This window comes from Cimex lectularius, unplaced genomic scaffold, assembly GCF_000648675.2.
Source record: "Cimex lectularius strain Harlan isolate CLEC.00 unplaced genomic scaffold, Clec_2.1 scaffold104, whole genome shotgun sequence".
NCBI lineage: Eukaryota > Metazoa > Arthropoda > Insecta > Hemiptera > Cimicidae > Cimex > Cimex lectularius.
In genome coordinates, this window is record NW_019392737.1 from 891,028 (window position 1) to 915,739 (window position 24,712).

Here is a 24,712-nt window from a genome sequence, read left to right on the forward strand (position 1 = left end):
GCTGCATTTTCACCACGACTTTCTCTCTGAACATTATTCTAAAGGAAAGGACGACCCACTTACATCCCCAATTATCAATCTTTCTAAAAATGAGTTTTTATTACGTTTTAGAAAGGAACCGCTGGTGAATGTAAGTTCCAATAAATTCAACTGAAGAACCTATATATCATCATTGAAGTTGAAGAAGTTCAAGAAGTAAGAAGTTCAGAGGCGACGGTGGGGATCGAACCCACGACCGCGGAATCTACTAGCCGAGAGTCTGACGCCTTAACCACTCGGCTACCACGGCCCCTTCTAAAAGGGTTGGACAGATTATGAATTAACTGGTTGTCACGATAGGATAGTGAAATTTATTGTAGCGGGGCTGGGCCAGGTTTGGGACGTATGGTATTTTAAGATCGGAGTGGATAGTATGATTGGTATTAGTGGATTAGTAGATAGGTGAAGCAACTATTGTGCGAAGATTTTGGATTGTAGAGAGTGCCGATTAGGGTAGTGTATAATAGTGTTTTGTTAAGTAATGTCAGTTTAGATCTTTTGTCAAGTAGTCCTTCAACATTTTAAATCTAAGGTTACAGTCCATTCGTTTTAATCGGGTGTGTGGATGTCTTTTGTCCAAGTAAAGTCCAAATATCGTATACTATTCGCTGGAATAGGGGAAGAACTGGAGTGCCGTATAAATTAGACAGGTGGGAGAGTTTTATGATAAGAGTGAAAACTATGTATTTAGAGTTTTGATTGTTTACGTTGGTTCCCCACTGTCGAAGCCAGAGTTCAAGCGTATGAAGATGGGATTGGAGATTGCGGAAAGAAGTAACAGGATCTATGTTTGGCTAGAAGATTGCCGTGTCATCGGCGTATGTGAAGGTTAATGGGAGATCAGCAGTAAAGAAGGAGTAAAGTAAGGGAGCAAGTGTGCTTTCCTTTGGGACGCCGGCTAAAATGGAAAAAATATAAGAGGAAGAGGTACCTTGGATTTTTTTGGAAGTATCGGTTTGTAGGAAGGATTTGAGGAGTAGCATGTAAATAGACGGATGCCCTTTAGCTTCCGCAACAAGCCCTCGTGCTCGTGCCTTATACGATCAAAGGCCAGGGATACGTCAAGGAAAACACCAGGGCAGTGCTTGCTTGAGCTCGAGGTAGGTGGCGATGGTGTCAACTCGGTGGGCTTCTGAATAGTCGAGTGGTAGCCGCGGAATCCGAATTGGTGTTTAGGCATAATATTTATGGGTTCGATGATGGTGTTTAAGCGATGAAGAAGAAGCTTTTCAAGTACTTAGCCGAGGATAGGGAGAAGGCTAAATAGGACGATATGATGAGACAAGGTGAGTTTTTTAGGCTTAGGTACCATACGTGTAGGGAGAACTTCCAAAGGAGAAGAAAGTAGGTGGTTCTAAGGACATCATTGTATAGAGTTGAAATAAATACTATTGCTTTTTTGGGAAGTTGATGAAGAATATTAGAGTTCACGATATCATAACCAAGAAGGATAAAATTGAATTATTGATTAACGCTACGGGCAACCTAATTAGCCATTAAATACACTTCATCAATGATCATACATCTTTATTTATTGAACTCTCCAATTTCTTGAATGCTATAAATATCTTTTACCATAGGCTTTTTTTAAAGATAAAGACAACGTGGACAACTTGAATAAATATATTTTCTTTGACTCGTTGTTACACGAAGGTGTTATACTCCTACTAGCAGAATGTCTAACCGCACAACGCTTTAAATAACATTTAATGTTTGCTTGAGTTTTATTATAAATCTAGTTTAAACTACAATCATATGGCAGTAACGATGTTAAAATAAAAAATACATTGTAATTAATTTCAACTGTAAGAATGCAAATGTGTACTTCATTGTGCTCAAGAAAATTTATTTATAGAAAGTTTGCAGCGTACACTACCTGGCATCTCTTATTATATTTTTTACTACATAATATTAAGCATTTTGTCAACTTAGTATCTTCTGTTCTTTCCCCTTGGAACAACGCCGGAACGGTTCTTCGCCTGTGCAACTGTCGTCGGGCGCTGAGGGTATGATTGCTGAGGTTTTAACTGCGATGCGGACTGTTGTTGGACGGCATCCTCTATTTGCAGTTTTTCTTTCACCGAGTTTCTCAGTTCCATTATTTCTTTGGGCACTTTCTTCGCAAGTTCGACGATTTTCTCGTAATACTTGTGGTAGATGGCTTTGTTCGGGGAGTTGATTTTACTTTCTAAGCCGCTGCTTCCAGTTTTCTTAGACATATTCCTGAGTAAACACTGATTTTTATCGAATATGTGAAGCCTCGAAGGCCTAATATTTCTTGTCGTGAAATGAGCCATTGTGTTTTCTTTTTACTTTTTGGGTTTTGTGTTCAGTTTCGGCACTATGTGTACATTTTGACAGCACCCTTCTCTTATATTATTAACGTGTTTATAACTGTGTTTAATGTTAAGACTGTACGTAAACAGATGCTACAAATTAGCATAATTAAACATCTGTGGTGTTATTGACAAGGTACAAAAAATAAAAAAATAAAAAAGTAAAATAAAAAAAATAAAACAAATTATAAAAGCAAATCCTAGTTTACTTTGATCTTTGTTTTGAAATAAGGTGTTTGCTTAACAGTATATTCTTTATTCCTTCTCACTGCTTTCAATTTCTCACATCTAAACATTTCGACAAGACAGCACATTTGTGTGCTCACTTGGATTTGTTTGATTATTTTTGTGTAATAAAAACAAGCTTTGCAAATATCATTTTATTGTAATGACTCTACAAACGATATGTGATAAAAACAATAAATAAATAAAATTGAGAAAAATCCCATTGCTTACATATTCTGCGACCTGCTAACAAAATAGCCGCTGTCTTTGACCCGTCTGTATAGCGTTATGTACTTGCATGCGTTTCTCGTCAGTGGCAAAACGTAATATTCGCAAAATTTGGTTTTACTCCTTGCAAACTCGCTTATAGTTTCTATAGAAAGACATCTTAAGAAGGCCAACACGAAGGTATAACAATTGAAAGTCTCTTCGTTGTACCTAAAAACACCTAGTGGTAATTTTAAGCGTAAAATATTGAGATTTATTTTACCTTTGAGAGGTCCAACAGTCATGCCCAGCGACTTCGTTCAACATTTTGTCCCATTTGGCGATGTAATCTTCTTCAATCGCTTGGAATACGACCATGCACTGGTTCCAAGCGAATGAACGGTCGCTGTGCAGACCTTCGCTGTCATATTCTAAAACTTTTCCTTTGGAAGTTGTCACACCGATATGCAGATCCATCGGAGGTCGATAATCGCTAATCAACAACAAAGGATCTTTATAATTGAATGGTATTACAAAATTCTTGCACTTACTTGAGGAAATTCCCATTTGTAGGCCTTATAACAACTGCGCAAGGGTACTGGCCGGCTCTCATGAAAGGATATGGAACCCTAAGTAATTACAGCAATTAATTAGTTACTATTAATTCTTATACCATTTGTTTACCTGAATGGAAGAAGATTCTGACTCTGGCTAATGTCACATCTGCAAACGGGACAATAACGTGGTATCTCTTTGCAGAAAACTCTAAAGCCGCAATGATTGAAACACAGTATCCCAGGATCTTGATTCATTTTTTGAATAACTCTGAAAGAAAAGAATCTAAGTAAATTAATGTATTTGATGATTTCAAGCATAGCATAAATTCTGCTCAGTGGTATGAAAGATGTTGGTAAGGTGTGCAAGGTGATGAACTTTTTCATATTAATTTGCGTATCCTCACTGTTTTGGGTCTCTAGACACTATTGTGCATTTCTGTCGATGTCAGTGGTTGGTCTGTATGCTATTTTGTCAGTCGTGTCGTTTTGATAAAAGTACAATAAAACCGTTGATTAATTCGACCGTTTGAGAATAGCAGGTCAGCAATACGTCCAATTACTCTATTGCCTCTAATGAGCAAAATCCTAGAAAAACAACTCCTGCCAAAACACATACTCCCCATCCTTCATTTTTGTAAACAGTTTGGGCTCAGACGTTCTCCAGATCTACTCAACAGTGCCATCGCGTTGGAAACACCATTGCTACTGCTCTTGAGAAGAAGGAGTGCGCTCCGGTGTGAATACTAGATGTAAAGCAAGCCTTCGATTGGTTATATCACTTGGGGCTGCTCTGGAAGAAAAAGAAACTTCTCCCTTTTAACTACTACCTGATCCTAAAATCCTACTTAACCCGCAGATACTTTAAGTCATCAATGGCCTCTCTCTATCTGCCGGCTCTCCCACAGATGTAGGAGGACCACAAGGTATCCACATCTTAGGACCCATCCTCTAGAAAGAATGTACCACAAACATTCCTACCTTTTCTGAAACGATCCTTACTACCTATGTGGATGATCATTTCTGACCATCCTTTCCTCACATGAAGTCATCTCAACCAGAAACCTGCAAACTCATGTCACATCTCTTGAGCAGTTGTTTAAGCGGTGGTAGATGACGTAAACATACAAAAAAGTGAACATGTCACCTTCACCCTTCGGAGAATACCACTGCTCCCATCTTCTTCCATAGTACGTACTAAATGATTAAAACTGTCTCCACTAAATAAACGATTCATTAATATTATTGGACATACGGCATCGAACTTTAGAGTTCTACTGAACGTTACAAATTGCCTATCCAATCCTTCAACATCTTTCGAACTATCGTTAATGCTTCTTTCTATGTTCACAAGGACCTTAATATCCAATATGCCCTCGAAAACACGCTGCAAGGAATTTCAGAAACAATTATCCTGTTGTCACACAAATTCACATGTAAGAAACTTTTCATCCCGCACCTCTCCAAATAATCCTCCCCCACGACTGAAGCCTCCTCCTGAGTGTCATTTTTTTGTCATAAGTAGCCTTTTTTCATTATGCTTTATTTTGTCTTCTACGATGTTATCAAATTTACTTAAGCGCAGCTTGGGATTAGCAATAAATAAAAATCCGCCATTTGATCGTCCCAGATCATCCTAATCTGCATATTCCGGTCCAGCAATGTCAAAAGTTAGTTTTTTCTCCTGCGTTAGAACAACGTGGAGAATAAACTAAACATATGATAAGACATAACTGACAAAATAACATTCAACTGAAAGTGGCGAAATGCCGATACGATTCTGACTCACTTCGCTGACCTCATCCAATATTTCACTCGGAAATAAAATCAGCATATGGTTGATTCTATCACAGTAAACTGGCATAAACCGAATATTTGTGAAATAGAAAAGTGTTACACAAATAAAAAATAAATAATTAAATAATTTTCAAATCGATGTAAGAAAACTTGGATAACGAACACTGGATCAAGGCTCCGTCAAGGAAGCAAATTCAGTGGCTAATGCCAAACTTTTAACCTATTTTAAGGTCACCATCTGGGAAAACCAATCTGTATAAACATGTCCACAGATTGACATATGTATTTAAGTTTTTTTACTGGCGATCTCAAATTTCCTTTAAGACCGACTCAGTCCCACCATCGCCAAGAACTGTAACACATTTCTGTGTTATACATAGATCCGATACATTGCGATAATCTTCCAAACGATAGTTGACAGCTCATACGATCAAGCATTATCATGCGTTAACATGAAGAAGTTGTCTCCAATAAATGGAGCGAATGGGACCAGGCTCCAGAATTACTTCTTCAATATAACTTAATGCGGTCAAAGATCCATTATGTATGATAATCAATTCGGTACGGGGATGGACGTGATTCCACCCCATACCATAACTGACGGTCTTTGAAAAGGCTGTGACTTACGCTGGAACATGAATCAGCGTTCTCCACTTCTTCTCCACATACGGTCCCATCATCTGATTGCCTTAAACCAAACCGGCACTCATCTGTGAAGAGAACAGCCCCCGTTGTTCAAGTGTCAAAGCGAGATGCTGATTTGCTAATAATCGCCTTTCTACTCAATGCTTCTCCTACTGGCAGTAGTAGAGAACCTGATGCGGGACGTACATAGACGGCTATTCTCACACTTATTCATACTTACACTATGGACCGTTTGGAGTTGACTACATATCAAGGAAATGAAGGTCCTGTAGTGACTTATCTAGTCGATCGAGTTCTAAACCTATGAGTATCATTGTGGATGATAGAGCTCGGCGCACCATGGACTTGAGATAATTAACGGACACTAGGTATATATCCATTGGCCAAAGCATCTGTCCGGGCCCTGATTTTAAGAAAAAATGAACAATTAATTTTTTACTCAAATTTATTTTCAACAAAGAAAAAAATTTACAAAACCAATTAACTCATCTTTATACTTGTTATGCCGGAAAAATAAAACAAAATACAAATGTCCGGTTTGTTTTTGTCTTACCATTACTTTACTTACTTTCTTACTATTACCAAATTTAATATTTCAATTTATACCAGAGTTATTTCACGGCCAAATTATGAATATAAGTTTCAGTTTGACGTATGGGTATGGGCGAAAGATTCTATTTTTGCCCATTTTGCGATAGACAAATAGTTTGTCATTACATTGTAAAAACGAAAGAAGGATGGGTGGCTTACATCGTAGAAGGGTTTACTCTAGTTGAGTGCTTTTAGTCATGCAAAGTATTCATTGTTGTTTATGAGTTGCTGTAGCAACATGCCCCCTTCAACAAACGTCCAGTAGTCGACTGCCCGTGCCAAAGGTAAGGTTTTTTTCACTCTGGATTTTCATTTTATATAAAAAAAAATATACATACATATATATATATTATAAAATGTAGTAATTCCTCCATACGTGTTATGTACTGTCAATAGTTACCCAGGAATTTTTTTTTGTAACATAAAAGCAAACTTAGAAAACGTCAATTCGCTGCCGGCATTCTAGTAGAAAAATACAGGAAATTCAAATTTTAAAGCGATACTGGTAAAACATAGGAAGTCATCTTTGGGGCAGAGCCTTTTATTTACTTATTTACCTTATTTACTAAGGTAACCGGTTTTCTTCTTAGACTCTTAACGACTGAATCAATCGGCAGATAAGCATGAAAATCAATTGTGAAAAAACAATCCTTTCTACTTCCGGTTCTTAACGATCGGCATCAACTCTGCCCAAACTTTCCAAAACTTAATTTCCTGCTAAATATCTTCAAAGAACTAATAAATAACTAAAGAACTACTAAATGAACTTTCTTCAAAGAAGAAAGTTCATTTAGTATTAACATTGGCGCTGTACATATACAACTGTTTTTTAATCGTAAGTCATGGAAAAATGGTTAAGATTCGCAATAAAATCCTATAATTTGTATTAATCAAACAACTGATATGTAACTCTTAAACAATCAATAAAATCTGAGTAATATTCAGTTCTTTAAATAATATGTCGAGTGAATAAAATTTAAACTTGAAAGAGTATAAATAGTGTGAAAATAAGATGATCGATTTTTTTCTTTCAAATAACCGGTCATAACTGAAGTTTAGAGCGGCAATGTCAGTCTTTTTAGCGTTAATTTAAAACATCTTAAATTTATGCTTTCTACGAATTCAATTCATACAAGCCATATTTCGATGTTTAAAATCTTTGGTCATCAAGCCAGAGTTAAAAGAAATATTCTCTGTGACTTTTAGGTCTGTTTATGACAAATTGTACAATTAATTACCTAAACTGGAAGGGAAAAATGTAATTAGTTGTAAACCTGTATCGTATATAAGCTATCTAAAAATATATAATAAATATTAAATTCACTAATTTCGTGGTCCGCTTGACCAATTAATACATTAAAATTAATTAAGGTTTTTAGTAGAGATGAAAAAAAGTTAATGGCACGAGCGGGATTCGAACCCACGACCTTCTGCCAGATACGCCGCTGTTCTACCACTTGAGCTATCGTGACCTCGGCGTATCTAGCCGAAGATCGTGGGTTCGAATCCCGCTCGTGCCATTAACTTTTTTTCATCTCAACTAAAAACCTAAATTAATTATAATAAATATCAATCCATATATGTTTAGAGATCATAAGTGACCTATTTAATTATTTCAATTAATTATATATAATAAATAATTAATCTCTTATTAAAGTAAACAAATTTAAATACGTAGTTTGGTTGTTTGAAAGAAACAGAAAAAATATAAACTTAAGAAGGCGAATGTTAAAACGCTTCCGACAGACGAAAACCAACGAGGATTAAATGACTAGCCTGTGCATGTTTCTCGTTTGTGTCCCTTTTACGCATTATATGAAATGTTGAAAGGGGTTGAATAAGCAGACCAGGATCAGACTACAAGTTCGTCACCCCTCAACAAGGAATCTCACAAAAATAAATATACTACTACTATTTTGGTCATTAATCATCATAACATAGTAAATAAGGCCATTATCTCAATAACGACCCCGTTGTAAGGAAGCAAATGCGTGGGAGGAGTGGCCGGGTTGATACAATTCGTAATAAAACCAGTTAAAAAAACAAGGGAACGATCATGCATGTTGTGGTCGAAAGGGTAATAGTTGCCTTAAATGCAGTCTTGTCAGCGTTGTCTTTAGACAAGGGGAGTTTTTTTTACTTTCAGAATCGCATGTTCTTTAAGCCATCGAAATTCCAAAGGCATCACGGAAGTATTTCAACCCTGAAGATAACGCGAGATAGAGAAATTTACAACTTTATAACATTCAAAAAATAAATATCAGCATTTAAAATCATCATGTAAATATCCAAAATTTTATTTTTATAGTGCTGTTTAGAAATAGATGGTACAACACGGTTTTATATACTGAGGGTCGAGTAGCCCTTAATTAATAAAACTAAAATAGATTTCAATTTGTCTTAATATAAAAAATTCAGATTATCTTTTAGCTATTGGTAAATTTCTTTTGAATACTTGAACTAATAGAAAATAAGGTGACCCCTAAGCCGACTTACATAATTATTACTAAGGGCTGCCAAAAGTGAATTAAAACGCCTGACAGTGGACTTCACCTAGAATTAAGAGTACCTAAACTTATTTTTCTTGTTGTTCTGTCAGAAAAATTTAAATTCAAACCTGGAACTTACAGACTACTACTACTATACTATATTCTCTATTAACAAATCGTAATTACCTCATTGATCAATAAAGCCCACTAACTTGAAAAAAGTCTTACTGCAATGCGAATACAAGAATTAGGTATAGATTTGCATGTATAGTCCACCAGAACGAACAATATTCAAAATAAGGATTTAAATTAGCCAGTTTTCTTCTTTTCTGTTTAGTCTGCACTATTATCTGTACTAATTCCAAGATCCAAGATTAATTTGAATAAATTTGCTTAAATATTGAGCTAAATGCGATTGGTTTTCAAATAAAAAAAAGAGCCTTAACTAAATTAAAGATCTTTAACTATATATAATTATAGATTTCAAATAAAATGTGTTTAATTAATTTTAATATATGCAATCGATCAATAAGGACAATTTGAATTTTTTGGAAATGTGTAAAAAACGTAAAGGTCATACAAAACTCCAGTAGCTTCCAAAATGGCCATTTTCCTTAAGGACCAAAGATATGAGAAACTTATGTCAACTTACCGTTTATAGATTATAAAAGAGAAAAAATTCAAAGCTGGTACTCAATACAAGCAAAGTAACAATTCTAAATCAGTCCAACTGCAATGTGGATGTACGCAAAACTGATTCTAGCAAGGATATTTGTGTTTTGTGCCAGTTGTCACGTAACTGGAAGGGATATCCTGTGCTCTACTGGCATTGTTTACCATTTTTATCGGGTCCTACTACATTAAGTGCCCCTCCAATGTTGAACTAGGTGTACAAAGCCGGAAAAGGACAAAACGTTTCACTTTATAAAGTCGAAAAGTAATTTCGTTTCGGTCCGTTGGAATGGTTGACCACACCTTATTTGTATTTGGGCGTCAATTAAGGAAATTCAATTTACTGTAATATAAATCGAATTTCGCATTATAATAAAAGGTCTTTCCTTTAATCTGAATGAAAATGGTTAAAAATCTGTTTCCTTAGTTCTATGCTTATTTTGATAAAACACGTTGACCAACTTATTAAATACAAATATGATACAGACTCTGATTAACATATAATTATTTTTTTACTGCTGCTATTGTGCTAAAAAATAGTAATTTTATTATTTTATGAAATATTCATTAAGATTGCCAGAGGATGAATTTTTAGTAATTTAATAGTGCATGATCACCCTGGTCTGCCTATTCTTGTTGCCTTCATCTATCCACCACAAACATACAAAAAAAAGACTACTCACAAAATAACGCACAGACGCTCAAGATGTCGAAAGCCGAAACGCGTATTAACAGTATTTAACTGAGTGATCTTATTACAACATTTTACAATTAATTTATTATAGGTTACACATTTTCTAAAGTCAAACTGTCCGTTTGGTTTAGCTAGAGATATTATTAGTAAAGTAGAAACAACAGTATATTTCCGTTGTTTTCGTGAAGACCGAAGTATATTTTTCACAAAGTGTCTAATCCAAAGTCAAAATTGGTCGCATTTGTTTATTAAGTCGACCAAAATTTTAGAACAAAACTGAATTTAAGAAATTTTTTTACTTAACCGAGTAGACGAAAGGTTGACAATAGTTTTGATCAAATCACTGTCAGACGCTATTGACATTACCATCTTCTAACAGACTTTCAACACAAATAAAATACAAATCTTTACTGAGATAGATTGATAGATAGAGAGCGAGAGAAAGAAAGAAAGAAAGAAAGAAAGAAAGAAAGAAAGAAAGATAGAGAGAGAGAGAGAGAGAGAGAGAGAGAGAGAGAGAAAGAGAGAGAATGTGTGTGTATGTGTGTCAGAGCAAAAGTTGCATGATTAATGGACTTTTTTTAGTCTTAATGTTTAACAATTCAGGAGAGATCAGGGTGAAATGTTTGAAGATGAGGCTGAATCTTAAGGAGAATGATGTTCACATACCTTTGGGTGGCGTTTTTCACCAGCCTCACTGTAAGGTGTTCAGCTAGTCTGGCTTGTATAACGAACCCATGCGTTTATGGGATTTGTATGGATGCAGTGAATGGGTAATGATAAATCATGTTTATAAGTGAAGTATACGTATAACCTGCTTTAGTTTCGTTACTAGTTCATATACATGTTACTGTATTGATGGGTATACCGGGATAAACTGCCAAACGAACTGGGATGAGTGCTGGAGTTCTCCTTGCCAGAATGGAGGCACTTGTCATGACGGGATAGCTTTTTTTAACTGTTCATGCCCAGATGGGTTTGTTGGTAATTATCCTATAAACTATTATCTTCAATACAACTTAAGCACATTCTGTAATATTTATCAGGGGAAACGTGTGATGAAAATATAAACGAGTGTGGCTCAAATCCTTGTCTGAACAATGGAACTTGTCTCGATGTTGCAAATGGATATAATTGTCAGTGCCAGCCTGGCTATTCAGGTATTTTATTATTATTATTATTCTTTTTTTTGCATCTTTTTTTTTAATAACTTTTGAATATCCATGTTAGGATACAATTGTGAAATGGACATGGCAGTCTGCAACACAACAGATGAAACTCGTTGTGCAAATGGAGGCGCATGTATTGAAGGACCAGGAATAACATTTTCATGCCGATGTCTCCCAGGTTAATTTAAAATCACTAATAATTCTTTTAAAATTATATGAGATGGAGAAAATAAGTGAGTTTGGTTTCAAGGATGGACTAGTAGATTGTGTGATCTTCCTGTGGATGAATGTTCATCTTCTCCTTGTGAAAATGGAGGTGTTTGTATTGACATGCATGCAATGTACGTGTGTGCATGTCCTTATGGTAAATTAATGAAATTATATAAAATTTAATTGTATATACTAATAATATATATTTCCCTTAAATGTAGGATATACAGGCTCAAATTGTGAGACCCAAGTTGAATTGTGTACAACAAACACCTGTGAAAATGATGCACTCTGTGTAGTTGAAGGTAGAACTAGTGTTTGTTATTGCGTTCCTGACTTTCATGGTGACAGATGCCAATTTAAGTACGACGAGTGTCAAAAAGGGCCTGGGTTAGTTTGCCTGAGTTATAGTGTATTTAAAGATGATGAAGTTCAACGTAAAACTTGTATGTTTTTTATTATGTTCATGTCGCAGGTGTTTAAATGGTGGGAGTTGTATTGATGGAGTCGACAGTTATACATGTTCTTGTACAGAAAATTTCACAGGACGGTTTTGTGAATGTCAGTACAATGAAGCTGGCAAACTAAATTGCAACTATTTCTATACTGTGGTACCTAGTACTACAGAATCAGTACAAAATGGAATAAAGACTTCTTATGTAACTTCCTTCCCAAATTTTTATAGTACTAATTCTAGTATTGGTATAGAAAGTACACTAAGAACTGAGCTTACATCTTATGTGCCAATAGATTTTTCTTCACCCGGGCAGACTGATGAAACTGACAAGAATTATATAACAACTGAAACAACAACAGTCACAGGGAAAGAAACATCATATACCCAAGATTTTTCAAAATTTAGTTCAGGATTTACAAATAGTCCATTTGAAATTAGTACTAGTTCAGGAGTAAGTTTAACTGATTATTATCAAAATGGTAGCCAAACTATAACAACTATACCAAATATAACAAATATACCAACTATGCCAAATATACCAACTCTATCAAATGATAAGTTTAGTGTAACTTTTGATCACCAAGTGCCAACATTTACTGAAAGCACTTTGACAACAGATAAAACCATTACACCGATGAAAAGTGGCTCATCCAGGGACTCAAAAATCACTACATTAAAATCTACAGATACTACAATAATTGAATCAGGGATTACTTTCTTTACTACAATTCATGACTTTCTAACAACTAGTGTAAGCAGTAAATCTGATGAAACAGAATTCCCAGAACTACAATGGACCACACAAAGTAGTTTCTCTACGGATTATTACACATCTAAGGAAATAAGCTTTCCCATTGAAACAGGATATTCTTACGAGCCAACATACACAACAGAATCAATGAATGATTGTTCCAAATTTGTATGTCAAAATGGAGGGACTTGCACTAATTATACACAAGGTTCAAAGGTAATTTCAAATAAATGTAAATGTTCAATTAAATTTATGTATTTAATCAATTAAATGTATGTAATTTCTTAGGAATTTTAAATTAAATTTAAATGAATCGTATATCTAACAGTAATCTATTGTGTACAAATAAATTATTTTATTGTCTGTCATTTTAATTTAAAAATTTTCAGTGCCATTGTGCATTTGGCTGGAAGGGAAAGTTTTGTGATGAAGCAGAAGGTATCAAAGTTGCCGCTTTCAAAGGCCGATCCTATCTTTTGCATTCTTTTGGAAATTATACGCACACTAGAATATCATTTAAAATTCGAACGCTGGCCAATGATGGGATCATTATGTATGCTCACATGTCGTCCTCAGTTTACATGACGTTATACCTTCAAGGGGGCTACTTAAGATTTCAGTTTTCTTGCGGAATCCAAACGATGTTGTTCAGTGAGCTTAAATATTCGATTAATACAGGTTTTGAAATAGAACTAGCTTTGTTGTAAGTTATAAATGTTTGAATTACAATTATATATAACCAGTGATGAACCAGTTTTTTTCCTCTAGATTACACCTTTATGAAAAGGGTGGGATTTATAATCATTGCAATGGAACTGTGCTTTTAAACGGGACGCTCTCAATGAGCGGTAAACAAGAAGTATCTTTTCCAAAATATCTTCACATGCTGTCAGGAGTTCTTTATTTTGGAGGAATTCCTTCTCTGATAATACACCAAGTGGACTTGCCTATAAAACAGGGAATAACAGCCTGTATGCATTCATTAAGTGTAAGTTCAAATAATTGTCTAATATGTGTAAAAAAATAATATTTCTATCTATATATTCTAATATCTAATATTAAATATAATAATCTCAAGCAATTTATAATTTGATAATTTCTGATTATCTTCACTGAAGTGGCACAAAGCCGAAACGCACTTGAGTAACATCAAAACCTGCGCGTACAGACGGACCCAGTGCCAGTTCCACTAACTTCCAAAACTATTGTTCAGGAAATTGTTTTACAATTTTATTATATTTATTATTTATATTTTATTTCAGGTTAATGATATAAGCCGTGACTTGTACTCTCAAGCACTCGATGGTTTAGAAGTTAGTGAATGTGAATCGCTGGCTTGCTTATCGAACCCTTGCCAGAACAGTGCGACTTGTATAGAAATTGGGCAAAAATGGAATTGTTTATGTCCATCTGGGTAAGTACAAGCGATAATTAAAATGTTAACATATTAATCATGTTTTGTATTATAGTTATTTTGGCAATATGTGTGAAAAATCTGTATGTTTGAACAATCCCTGCAAATATGGTGGAAGTTGTATTCCATATCCGGGGAGTGGATTTATTTGTCTATGCCCATTGGGAAAACATGGGATGTTCTGCGACCAAGGTGACGTGTTTTTACCCTGTGCTCCAAGTGGTTAAAAATAATAGTAAATAATTTGCAGATCTTGAAATAGGTCATCCATATTTCTCATCTTCTATCAGTGGTCTTTCATCTTACACGGCTTATCCACTGCCAGGTCCAATTCATCACAGTTTTGAACTACATTTTCGATTCATACCATCTTCATTAGAGCAGATATCATTAATGGTTTTTATTGGCCAAGGACATCCACATGATTCCAGTTCAGATCATTTAGCAGTTAGTTTAATAAAAGGATATGTTGTTTTGACTTGGAACCTCGGTTCAGGTATCTTTGTTCTATATTTAAGTTTGTAATGAAATTCAGTCATAAGATTAACCTCTGCTCAAGGTCCAAGAAGAATATTTACTCCTCAGGCTGTATTAGATTCAAATCAGAGGAAACAGATACATACTGTAAAGCTAGGCAGATCTGGACAAATCGGTTGGCTTCAGGTGGACAATATGCCTAATGTTACTGGTACATCTCCAGGATGGCTTTCCCAACTAAATACTAAACCAGTAATTTATATTGGTACAAAAAAAACCTTGAATACAAAAATTGATGTTTAAAGATTTCATTTCTTTTTTTTTATGTTCACAGGTGGTCATGAAAGTCAAAATTTCAGTGGACTGCCTCATGATCTACCATTGCATACAGGGTTTTCTGGATGTCTGTTTGATGTCGAACTTCGGGCTGGGAAAGTAAGACTTATGATTCAAAGAACAAGGGATGCAGTTGGAAGAAATGTTGGCCAATGTTCAACAAAACATTGTAACAATTCTACTTGCCTTCATCATGGAGCGTGCATGGATCATGGAGCAACATACACGTAGGTTGTCAATTTTTCTTATAATTTCTGTTCATCTTTGTCAATTATGCTTCTATGCAGGTGCTTGTGTCAAGAGGGATGGTTTGGAGCAGGGTGTGCAATTCGTTATAATCCTTGTGATTCTTCAAGGCATAATTGCTCTGAAGGGTCTACTTGTGTTCCACTATCTATGGGATATGAATGTGATTGCCCTTTAGGAAGATCGGGGAAATTTTGTCAAAATGGTACAATTTTTTAATGATAATTAACACTTTTTTGTTTTTAATAAAAAATATTACAATTTTTCAGACGAATCTTTATCAGATGTTGGATTTTCTGGTCACAGATCATATCTGAGCATCGCCCCAGCATCTTTAGATTTAATAGAAACCTGTATAGATATCGAAATAAGACCTATTGCTTCTCATGGAATTATTTTGTTTTCCTCTCAGTCACAAGGACCTTCGACTTCATTTATTTCTCTTTCTCTACATGGTGGAGTTTTAGAACTAAGACTGCAACCAATTGGTACAGTATCTTACAGAATATCCACACATTTACGCTTGCTGAGAAATAAAGTAACCAACAGTTTTGAAACATTCAATTAGCCAATAAAAACATTCAGCTGTTTATTATGTAAAATAGTTATAATAAATGGAATTGAATAATAAATTTAATTTATTATTTGATTTATTTCTTATAGAAAGTACCACTGAATTGAAAAAAATTAGAGCAATGAGCAGAACTCGAATCTCATTTCTGATCACAAAACGGCTGAAGTATAGATTTTGTCACACTCAGACGATGAGAAGAAATCACAATTTATTTATACATTTTTTTCCATAATTTCAATTTGTTCTAGGTGGCCAACGAAGAAATGGAGAGATATTAATCGTGAGAAGTGGACAAGTTATTGCTTTGGGCCAGTGGACCAGAGTACGAGCTGGTAGATATGGGAGGCGTATCTTCCTTTGGGTTAGTCTAAACTCAGGTTTACTTTCCTCACAATTATACTATTAAACCATGAGTATTTAACAATAAGAGCCAACTGCAAGTGAATGATAGGAAATATTTTTTCTATGAAAATCCAAAAGAATTTAACAACTTCCATAATTATTGCTTTAGGGCGGCGGACCATGGTAGCTGAGTGGTCAGCGTGATGACTCTCGGCTAGTAGAACCCCTGTTTTGGGTTCAATTCCCACAGTCTCCCTAGGCCCCTTTTGAAAAAATCACAACACCCTCCCCCCACGAATACCGCATTCTCTGAATTACGTGTCTGGCTAATATTGTAAAACCTTTAAAACAAAAGAAAAAAGTATGCTTCATTGCACCACTGTCACTCAGGAGTGACCACTGAAGGACATAGATCAATTAATATGCCTGCCTGGGTAGTCTATTTCACTGGTTTTAAACAAGACATATTTTATCATTTTGATATTTTCACACCTGTTTCTGTATTGCCCTTTACAATATTTAGAGGGGTGAAATATTGTAATATATACTAGTGTACTATAGTGTATATAGTATGATTATTACTTATAAAAGGACATGGCTGACAAAATAAGACTGAAGATGGCGAAATGCAGGAATGTATTCTTGGACATAAAACCAAAAATGAGAGGTAGACTAGGACGAGACAGGATCATATAAATCTACTTATTTATCACACCGCAGACCTCACCACATTTCACTATTTACTTTGGGGGTAGGAGTATGAAAGCAGAATATTATCTAGTTAAAAGGCACATATTTTTTATTACATACAAAATTAAAGGTTGATTTAAGTATTTACATTTTAATAATTGAATATCACATTTTAAGGCTTTAACATTGTCAGGTTTAATGGACAATATGCTTATTAATAAGGGCATAATTAATTAAAATTCATTCCATTATAAATATGTTTTTTAAAACAATTACAATTTAATAACCAGTCTTTGTATATATTTTTTCACACTATAAATCTTCAAAAAAGGCTACCCTTGCTTTAGTGGAGCCTGATCTTACTTTTCTTAATGTAGAATACTTTGTTTCACCTAATCTAACTTGTTCATCGTGAAGTAAGTCTAGTTCACATTGTTTCTCCTCTATCTTAAGTACTTCAATTTCTGATTTCAAATCCCTGAGTTGATTTTGCAGGTGTTTGCTTTTTTCTAAATAATCGACCCTCTCCTTTTCTATTTCTAAAGACAATTGTACCATATCACCTTCTGGTGCTAATTCGTATGATGTTAGATCTGTTGTACTCAATGTTGTTTCATTTTCAACAAGTGGGAGAGGCTTGACTTCTAAAACAGGACCAGGATTGTACAAGGAATTCATACTTGTACTTATGTATGTGTTTCGAGAAAGAAATTCCAAAAGCTTTTCTTTTGCCTCTTTTTCTGCAAGTCTTGCTTTTAAAAGTTCATCTTTAAGCCTGTTTGCTTCGAAAGCCCTTCTTTCAGATTCATCTACAAGCCGAGCAGTTAACTGTTCTGCTTCTCTAGTTTTCTTCTCTAAACTCATTTTTTCTTCTTCAGTTTTCATTGCTGTGAGCCGCATTCTTGCTAGCTCCTGCTCAGCTTCATTAGCCTTTTGACCAAGGAGCATGGCCTCTTCTTCGGCCACCCTCGATTTTTCTGCCAACAATTCTGCTGTCTCCTCTGATCTCCTAAGGGCTTCGTTAGCCAATCTGATCTCCTCTTGGTATTGCAGCAGCCGTTGCTCAAGAGCAGATTTCTCTCTCTCTGCAGTCTCCCTTAGTTGTTTTTCTCTCGCTAATTTGTTCCGTTCAATCTGTCTCCTCGATTTTTCTTCTTTGGCCTGTGTCTTCATCTGTTGAACTTCCATTGTATCGGGTTTCCGGCGTCTCATAAACAAATCATGATTACCGATGCAAAGATCTAGTATCAATTTATTCATTCTCACTTTCCTTGAGAAAAACACGCAGTTACTAGCTGACTTCTCGACCGGTTTGATTACAAATTTTTTGTCATCGAAGCTAACATGTCTAATTTCTGACCAAGGAAAGTTCGCTTTAGGAGTCAATTTATTATCTTTACTGTACATATTTAAACCTAAGGCAGTTACACCGAGCCAGAGTTCTGTGTTTTTTTTGTTCGTTATAGGAAAATAATTAACACCGTACATCTCAAGATCTTGAGCGATCTTCAAATATTCCATTTCGGCTTCATCTCTCGACATCCCTTTGTGATCAGCGTACCAAATTTTAATCCTGTCTTCCCACATTTCCGGTGTCATTTGGTATTGATCTATGACCCTCTGCGGCAACAAGTCTTCGCTTGCGAGCATTCCAGGCTTGTAAGTAGACTCATCATAATCTTCATACTTGGCTTGAACTGCATAAGAGGCGAGCAAGACTGACGCTTCTGGAGGGCAGTAAATGTCCATAGACAGTATGGCTTGTTTCACTTGAAGGAAAAATAAATGCTGTGTCACCTCTTGGACGAGTTCGTCAGCCACATCCTCCGGGTAGAACTTAGCAAGGAACATAAACGGTGTCGTCGGCTGCTGAGAGACTACCTGGTCCTGGACTTTCTTATCCAATTTGAGCCACGAGATGAACCCTTTCGAGTCCTCGTACTGCAATCCAAAGTACCAGGTCTCCCTCAGGCCTATCGTACGACAGACTAGATCGAACAAATCCCTTCCTGTAGCTCTCCATTCCAAGGAAAACTCCAATTCCGCGTCCAAAGTGCAAACCTTCACTGGAAAGGATTTCCTCGATTTCTTCCTGATGAACTGTGGCATATTCTTCTTTTAAAATTAAAAAACATAATAGTTATTAATGGAGTTATGATAATTTAAAACGAATAGTGGACGAATATAAACAAATTACTGAACAAAAAACAACTCATGGGTTTAGTCATACATAGAAAGTAACTCGAGTTTAAACTCGAATATCCATTAATCGATCAGTCGCCCGTGCACTGCTCAGTTGTACCACCAATCATTGCTGAGAAATGAGAAGTACTGTAAAAAATATCGTGTTGGATAAACTTCAACTTCACTCGATTCTCACGTGACATCACTAATAAACTATTTATACTTTTGTTATAAATATATTTGTTGATATGAAGACTATTTATATTTTCGAGTCAACCGTTCTTTTCATAATTGTTACATAAAATGTTGTTTTCATTTTATTTTTTATTCAAACGGAGGATAAATAGAGTACAATGATTGCTGACAATTATCTTATACAAATACGTTTTAACAATTTATCATAAAAGTCATTAACATGTTTAGTTTGTATTTCATGGTCATGGTTCATTATGGTCTTTAAATAAAACGACTTTCAGGTTTACGCTTTTTTTTTGGGGGGGGGAAGCAAGGTAATAAAATTATATAAAAGAGTTTGCTATATAATAAATTATGAAATTGCCTTTTTTAACGGATTTGTTTCTGTTTTTGTTCAAAATCCTGTTTTTAAATAAATAAATAATATTTCAAAAATTGTTTGATAAGTATTATTGTCATTATAAGTTGAGAATATTGAGTTGGTGAGTGCTATTCCACAAAGTATTGGAGACTAAATGTCTATGAGTACAATTATAAGTAGTTTCTATTATTACTATTATTATTAATATTTTATTGCTTTCTATAAAGAATTTATATATTTAACAATATAACGAAACATTAAAATACAGATCTGGCAGGAACCTGTCAGACCAAGGGAGGAGCCTGCTTACTGGCACTTTCAGTATTTAGGATTGTTGGTTTATTGATTTACTGTTGTAGTAGGAAGTCATAGGGCTATTGTCTTCTTAAGCAGGATGGAGGATTGTTAGGGTGGGACCTTGAAGAGAGGGCTTGAGTTAGTGTATTGATGGAAGGAGTGCTTGAGGGGAAGTTGTGTTCAGATCATATCTGTCAGGAATGGGATGTTAAAAGCATTGTATGTTTGAATGTTGGATGGATTGGCTGAACTTCACAGCCTACTGTATATGGTAGGCAGGTACGTCCTCTAGGTGTTCTTGAGCTGCTTTTGCTACAAGGATAGGGCCACAATGTAAGAAGAGGAATCGCGATGTCATCCGTAGGTAAGGTAGTAGAAGTTTTTAAATTTATACATTTCATCAAATTCAAGGGTTTGAGATATTCAAATAGAGAGATCGTAAATATTAAGACACTGACTTAAAAAATAAATAAATATTTTTCTGTTTGAAGAGGATTAAAACTCTATCTGAAAATATGCATTAATAAATATTGCGCAGTAAGTTAACAACTTTTAATTATTCACAAGGAGTGTAATGCTTAATATTAATAATAAATTATTGAGGAAACACTAACGAGATAGAACATTCTTTGGCTAGTATTGTCCAAAAGCAGTCATAAAATTTAAAAAAACAAAAAAACAGACAGACTAAATCTTAGCACAGTTGTGTTTTACTATGAGTATGAGCCTTAAATATGAGTAGAGTAAAATAATATATTTTATATTAATATTCATAGACTATGCATCAATTTTATAAACTACTGCGGTCAGATCTGCTGGTAATATGTAATTTGATTATCCTCAATTATTAATGTTTGTTTTTGGTTATTTAATAATAGTATTAGCCTATCTACTATCATCTATCAGTTGTGCCCTTTAATATGTGCTATACTTAATAACGAGGGTTCGCAACAGCAGAGGTCCTATCAACCCTCAGGGTGTTGATGTTTAAAAAAAAAGCCCATGTGTAAGTATGTTGAGTTCGAATGCAGGGCCGCTAGATTCGAACCCGGGATCTTTACCTTACAGTGATGAGCACCATGTTAAAGCCTTAACCATTGTGGCCACCGACACACCTAATAGCTACTCAGTTTGTTACAACATATCACACAAACAAACCACTGAAGATGACAAAAAGATGAAACAACTAAGAAAAGAGACCAGGGTGATTAGGAATGATCTAGCTACAAGCTATTAATTAAATGAGATAAATCATTAGCTCTTAATGATCCCAAACAGTATTGTAGTATTTTCAATGTTATTGTATGTACAGTAGATTAAAAAAAATTCTTACTGATTTACTTATTTTTATAATGATATTTAATTTTAACAATACAAAATTGCAGGTTGAAGGCTCAGTAAATGCGGGTACTCTACTCCCTGGTGAAATACTTCTTCCTTCCCACTCTCCGCTTTACATCGGTAATTTACATTTCATCTGCTTAAACAATGTTTCTATAAAAACTACTAACTTTTATATTATTTAAGGTGGTGTACCAGATCTGTCAAAACTCCCTAGTGGAGCTATGGCTGGCTTGCCGGTCTCCCTTTCCGGTTGCGTTAGAAAGTTGTGGATCAACTGGAGATCAGTAACTCTCGACAACCACCACATAATTACTGCAAGAAATATAAAAGATTGCGATGGTACAGCTTGTGGTGGGGATGTATGCATGAATGGAGGCAGTTGCTGGCTCACACCTGACAACAAACCGATGTGCACATGTCTTCAAGTATATTTTTTAAATAATCAAACCTATATTAAAAGCCATAATTTAAAAATAATGTTCTTTAATTTTTTTTTAGCAATACAATGGTTTTAGGTGTGAAAACCAAGTTTCATGTGCTGAGGTAGGCTGTGAGAATAGGGGAAGATGTGAAAAACAAGGGAAGAAAAGCCAATGTCACTGTCCACCAGGTTGGAGTGGACCATTTTGTAACATAGGTAAATTTACTTAGCAAAGTATGAATTTTATTTTGTTTAATTATATTATTTTGAACTATGACAGGTGTTGACTACACTGCGCCACATTTTAGTGGAAACAGTTATTTAATCGTAGACTCCATACACGGCCTTTCAAAACGGGAAGGAGAAATGGGCAGTCCATTTGATAAAAGAGTTGATCAAAATATAACATACATCTACGTTAATTTTTCTTCAGCTCAATATGATGGTATGCTTCTTTGGACAACCAAGGTAAAAAAAAAAATTATAAAAAAAATTAACAGCAGTAACAACAAATTAATTTTTAATAGAATTAATTATGTTTTTAATTGTTTATCTAGGGAAGTAATTATTTAGGTCTTGGTCTTGAGAGAGGTTTAATAAAAGTTGTATGGGGAAAATCTCATATTGACAGAAACGAAGTACTTCTTCCAGGCTCAATAATGGCAGACGGCGCTTGGCACAATCTTATTATCCGTTGCAATGAAAAAGATCTGAATTTCTGGGTTGACAGGACAATTATTCATTCATACAAATCCAACATGACAATTCTCACTGATGGAATTTTCTATCTAGGTTGGAACCAGTCATTTTTGTCCTGGATGACATTATAAATGAACATTTAATTTTTGTTTTTCAGGTGGATTTCCTGGAGAACGCAAAGTCATCGAGGAAACCAACGGAAGTTTTAACATAAGATTTAGCGGTTGTATAAAAGAGTTGGCTTGGAATGACAATTTTTCTATTGTAGATTTTTCAAAGTACGAAGGTGAAAACTTAAGAAGTTGCGACATGATGTACCTATTCCCATGATTTTAATCGTTTATGTTTTTACATGCAGTATTTTGTTTTTTTCTACATTGTGCAATATTGTGCTAGTGAAATTTTTAACAATGCTTTCAAAGTAAATAGTTTTTATTGAATTTCTTAAAGAAAATAAAACCTTTTAGGATAGACTTATTATTTTTATTTATCAACTCACCATATCAGGCTTTCCAACAAAATTCTCATTCAAACTCCTTAAAAAAACATGAACCAACTTTCCTCAGCATTTTGTTATTGAAAACAAAAACACAGTGAAGGGAGCAACTGACAGAAGTCATGGGGATCAACAGGTAGATATTTCTGGTAGGTAACAATAGGGTTATAATGATGTCATGATGTCAGAAGACCATGGTGTGCTATAAAATTAATAAAATTATCCATAGCAAGTTTTATATTAGAAATGTGGATCATCAATTCATGTATCAAATCACTTTGTCATTTGTCAGTTCAAACTCATGAATAAATCTATGAGCACCATGACTTTACAACTATGAGCACCACAATCATAAGTATAAAATTTGTGCAAGTGATTCATAAGATCATAAAAAATCAAAAAAGATCAAAAATCATCATTTTTATTATAATATAAATCAGCTACAATTCATTTTTTGTGTTTTTTTAAAGATCAAATTGTAATTCTATGTAATAGAAGAAAAGGGTAAAAGTATAAAATATTTTGTTAAAGTCTGCAATGCCTTTCCTTGGATCAGTCTCATTTACTATCTTATAAAACAATATGGTTGACAAAATAGCATACAGACAATTACTGACAATGGAGAAATGATGAAACGTATCTGACAGATGAAATGGATCATTTATTCATCCATAAATCGTCAGATTATTCCTTGCCATTAGAAGTGTTTTTTCACCACAATTTGAAGAAGTATAGGTTTCTCCTTTTAGCACCTAAACTTTTGTCTATTATGCTGATCTGCTAATGGGCTAATGGATTTTTTAGAAGATTTAAGATACACAGTTCAAGAATAGTTTTCCCAGGTACCCCAGTCTTTTTCTGGATATGAGGGTATTGTATAGGATATGTTTTGTCGTTTCTGTCTCTTCTAGACATAATCAACTTGGTCAACTTGCATGAAATCTTTTAGCAGAGATTAGCACAGTAGACGAATGATTAAGCGCTAAAGGAACAAAACCTTACCAATCCATATGGGAAGAAAACTAAAATGGAAACAACAAAAAATAGTAAATCACTCAAAACAATTTTTACTGAGTAAGTTCAGTTTATGACCATGTGCCTGATTTAATATTAATCCTAAACTTCGTTTTTTTTTTTTTTTTTTTTGTTTTTTTAATTTTTTAAAATTGCTTTCGATTGATGGCAGACAGCAATTGCCATTGTACATTGTATACAACTAAAAATTGATTTGTGTGTGTTCTCTGTTTAAAATAAAAAGTATTTCAATCAATTATCAGCTTTCTGATTAATTAATATTGTTTGTGTTGGTTGTATCTTCTGCAACTATCACAAATTTGCAAAAACCTATCTCTTTACAGAGACAAAAATGTTAATTGTGTACTGTCACATCAGGAGCGACATGTACATGATTGGCTCCCCCACCGTAGTGACGTTGTGGTAAGAGATGTAGGGAAAAGGTGGTATAAGACTATAAGTCAGGTGTATGCGATATGGCACATAGGTCAGATCTGTCCCAGAATCAGAAATATTATAGTTTCAAAAGGAGCCAGTAAACTCCTAAAACATTACTATTTCTATTCATTTGGTGATTAGTAAGATTAGCAAAAGAGTGGTGGTGGTATGGGATTTTAGTGTATAAATTTTATATAGTTTTTAAAATATTATTAGTAAGATCTCCTAATGGTTGGTGGCCACAATGGTTTAACGGTTTAAGCGTTGACACGGCGCTCATCACTGTAAGGCAAAGTTCCCGGGTTCAAACCCGACATACTTACAAATGGGCTTTTATTTCAAAAACAC

General features: G+C 34.7%; 3 protein-coding genes across 6 annotated transcripts; 1 reads left to right on the top strand and 2 right to left on the bottom strand.

The window, feature by feature from the left end:
- Positions 1-22,880, top strand: LOC106665640 (protein eyes shut). 3 transcript variants are annotated; one of them, XM_024227005.1, is made up of 24 exons: positions 1-1,325; positions 10,856-11,022; positions 11,085-11,233; positions 11,296-11,409; positions 11,480-11,596; positions 11,669-11,782; positions 11,850-12,018; positions 12,104-13,052; positions 13,226-13,539; positions 13,605-13,824; positions 14,099-14,250; positions 14,306-14,442; positions 14,501-14,746; positions 14,810-14,992; positions 15,062-15,290; positions 15,351-15,514; positions 15,579-15,797; positions 16,132-16,244; positions 21,338-21,413; positions 21,480-21,721; positions 21,795-21,933; positions 21,998-22,185; positions 22,275-22,509; positions 22,574-22,880. In XM_024227005.1, the coding sequence occupies exons 2-24, from the start codon at positions 10,904-10,906 to the stop codon at positions 22,744-22,746; spliced, it is 4,761 nt and encodes a 1,586-aa protein (XP_024082773.1). In that variant the 5' UTR covers positions 1-1,325; positions 10,856-10,903; the 3' UTR covers positions 22,747-22,880. The 3 variants fall into 3 exon arrangements, with proteins under 3 accessions (XP_024082773.1, XP_024082771.1, XP_024082772.1); XM_024227003.1 differs by lacking the exon at positions 1-1,325 and having other exon boundaries at positions 10,798-11,022; positions 11,073-11,233; XM_024227004.1 differs by lacking the exon at positions 1-1,325 and having other exon boundaries at positions 10,798-11,022.
- On the bottom strand, positions 2,741-23,048 carry LOC112126944 (MKRN2 opposite strand protein). Of its 2 annotated transcripts, none has more exons than XM_024227008.1 (5): positions 22,916-23,048; positions 3,492-3,632; positions 3,359-3,436; positions 3,091-3,300; positions 2,741-3,038 (listed from the first exon to the last, which is right to left on the bottom strand). In XM_024227008.1, the coding sequence occupies exons 2-5, from the start codon at positions 3,617-3,619 to the stop codon at positions 2,828-2,830; spliced, it is 627 nt and encodes a 208-aa protein (XP_024082776.1). In that variant the 5' UTR covers positions 3,620-3,632; positions 22,916-23,048; the 3' UTR covers positions 2,741-2,827. The 2 variants fall into 2 exon arrangements, with proteins under 2 accessions (XP_024082776.1, XP_024082777.1); XM_024227009.1 differs by lacking the exon at positions 22,916-23,048 and adding an exon at positions 9,536-9,668.
- LOC106665641 (merlin) lies at positions 17,009-19,591 on the bottom strand. Its single transcript, XM_014392211.2, has one exon. It carries the CDS (start codon positions 19,022-19,024, stop codon positions 17,228-17,230), a length of 1,797 nt encoding a protein of 598 aa, XP_014247697.1. The 5' UTR covers positions 19,025-19,591; the 3' UTR covers positions 17,009-17,227.
- Positions 23,049-24,712: the final 1,664 nt, after the last annotated feature.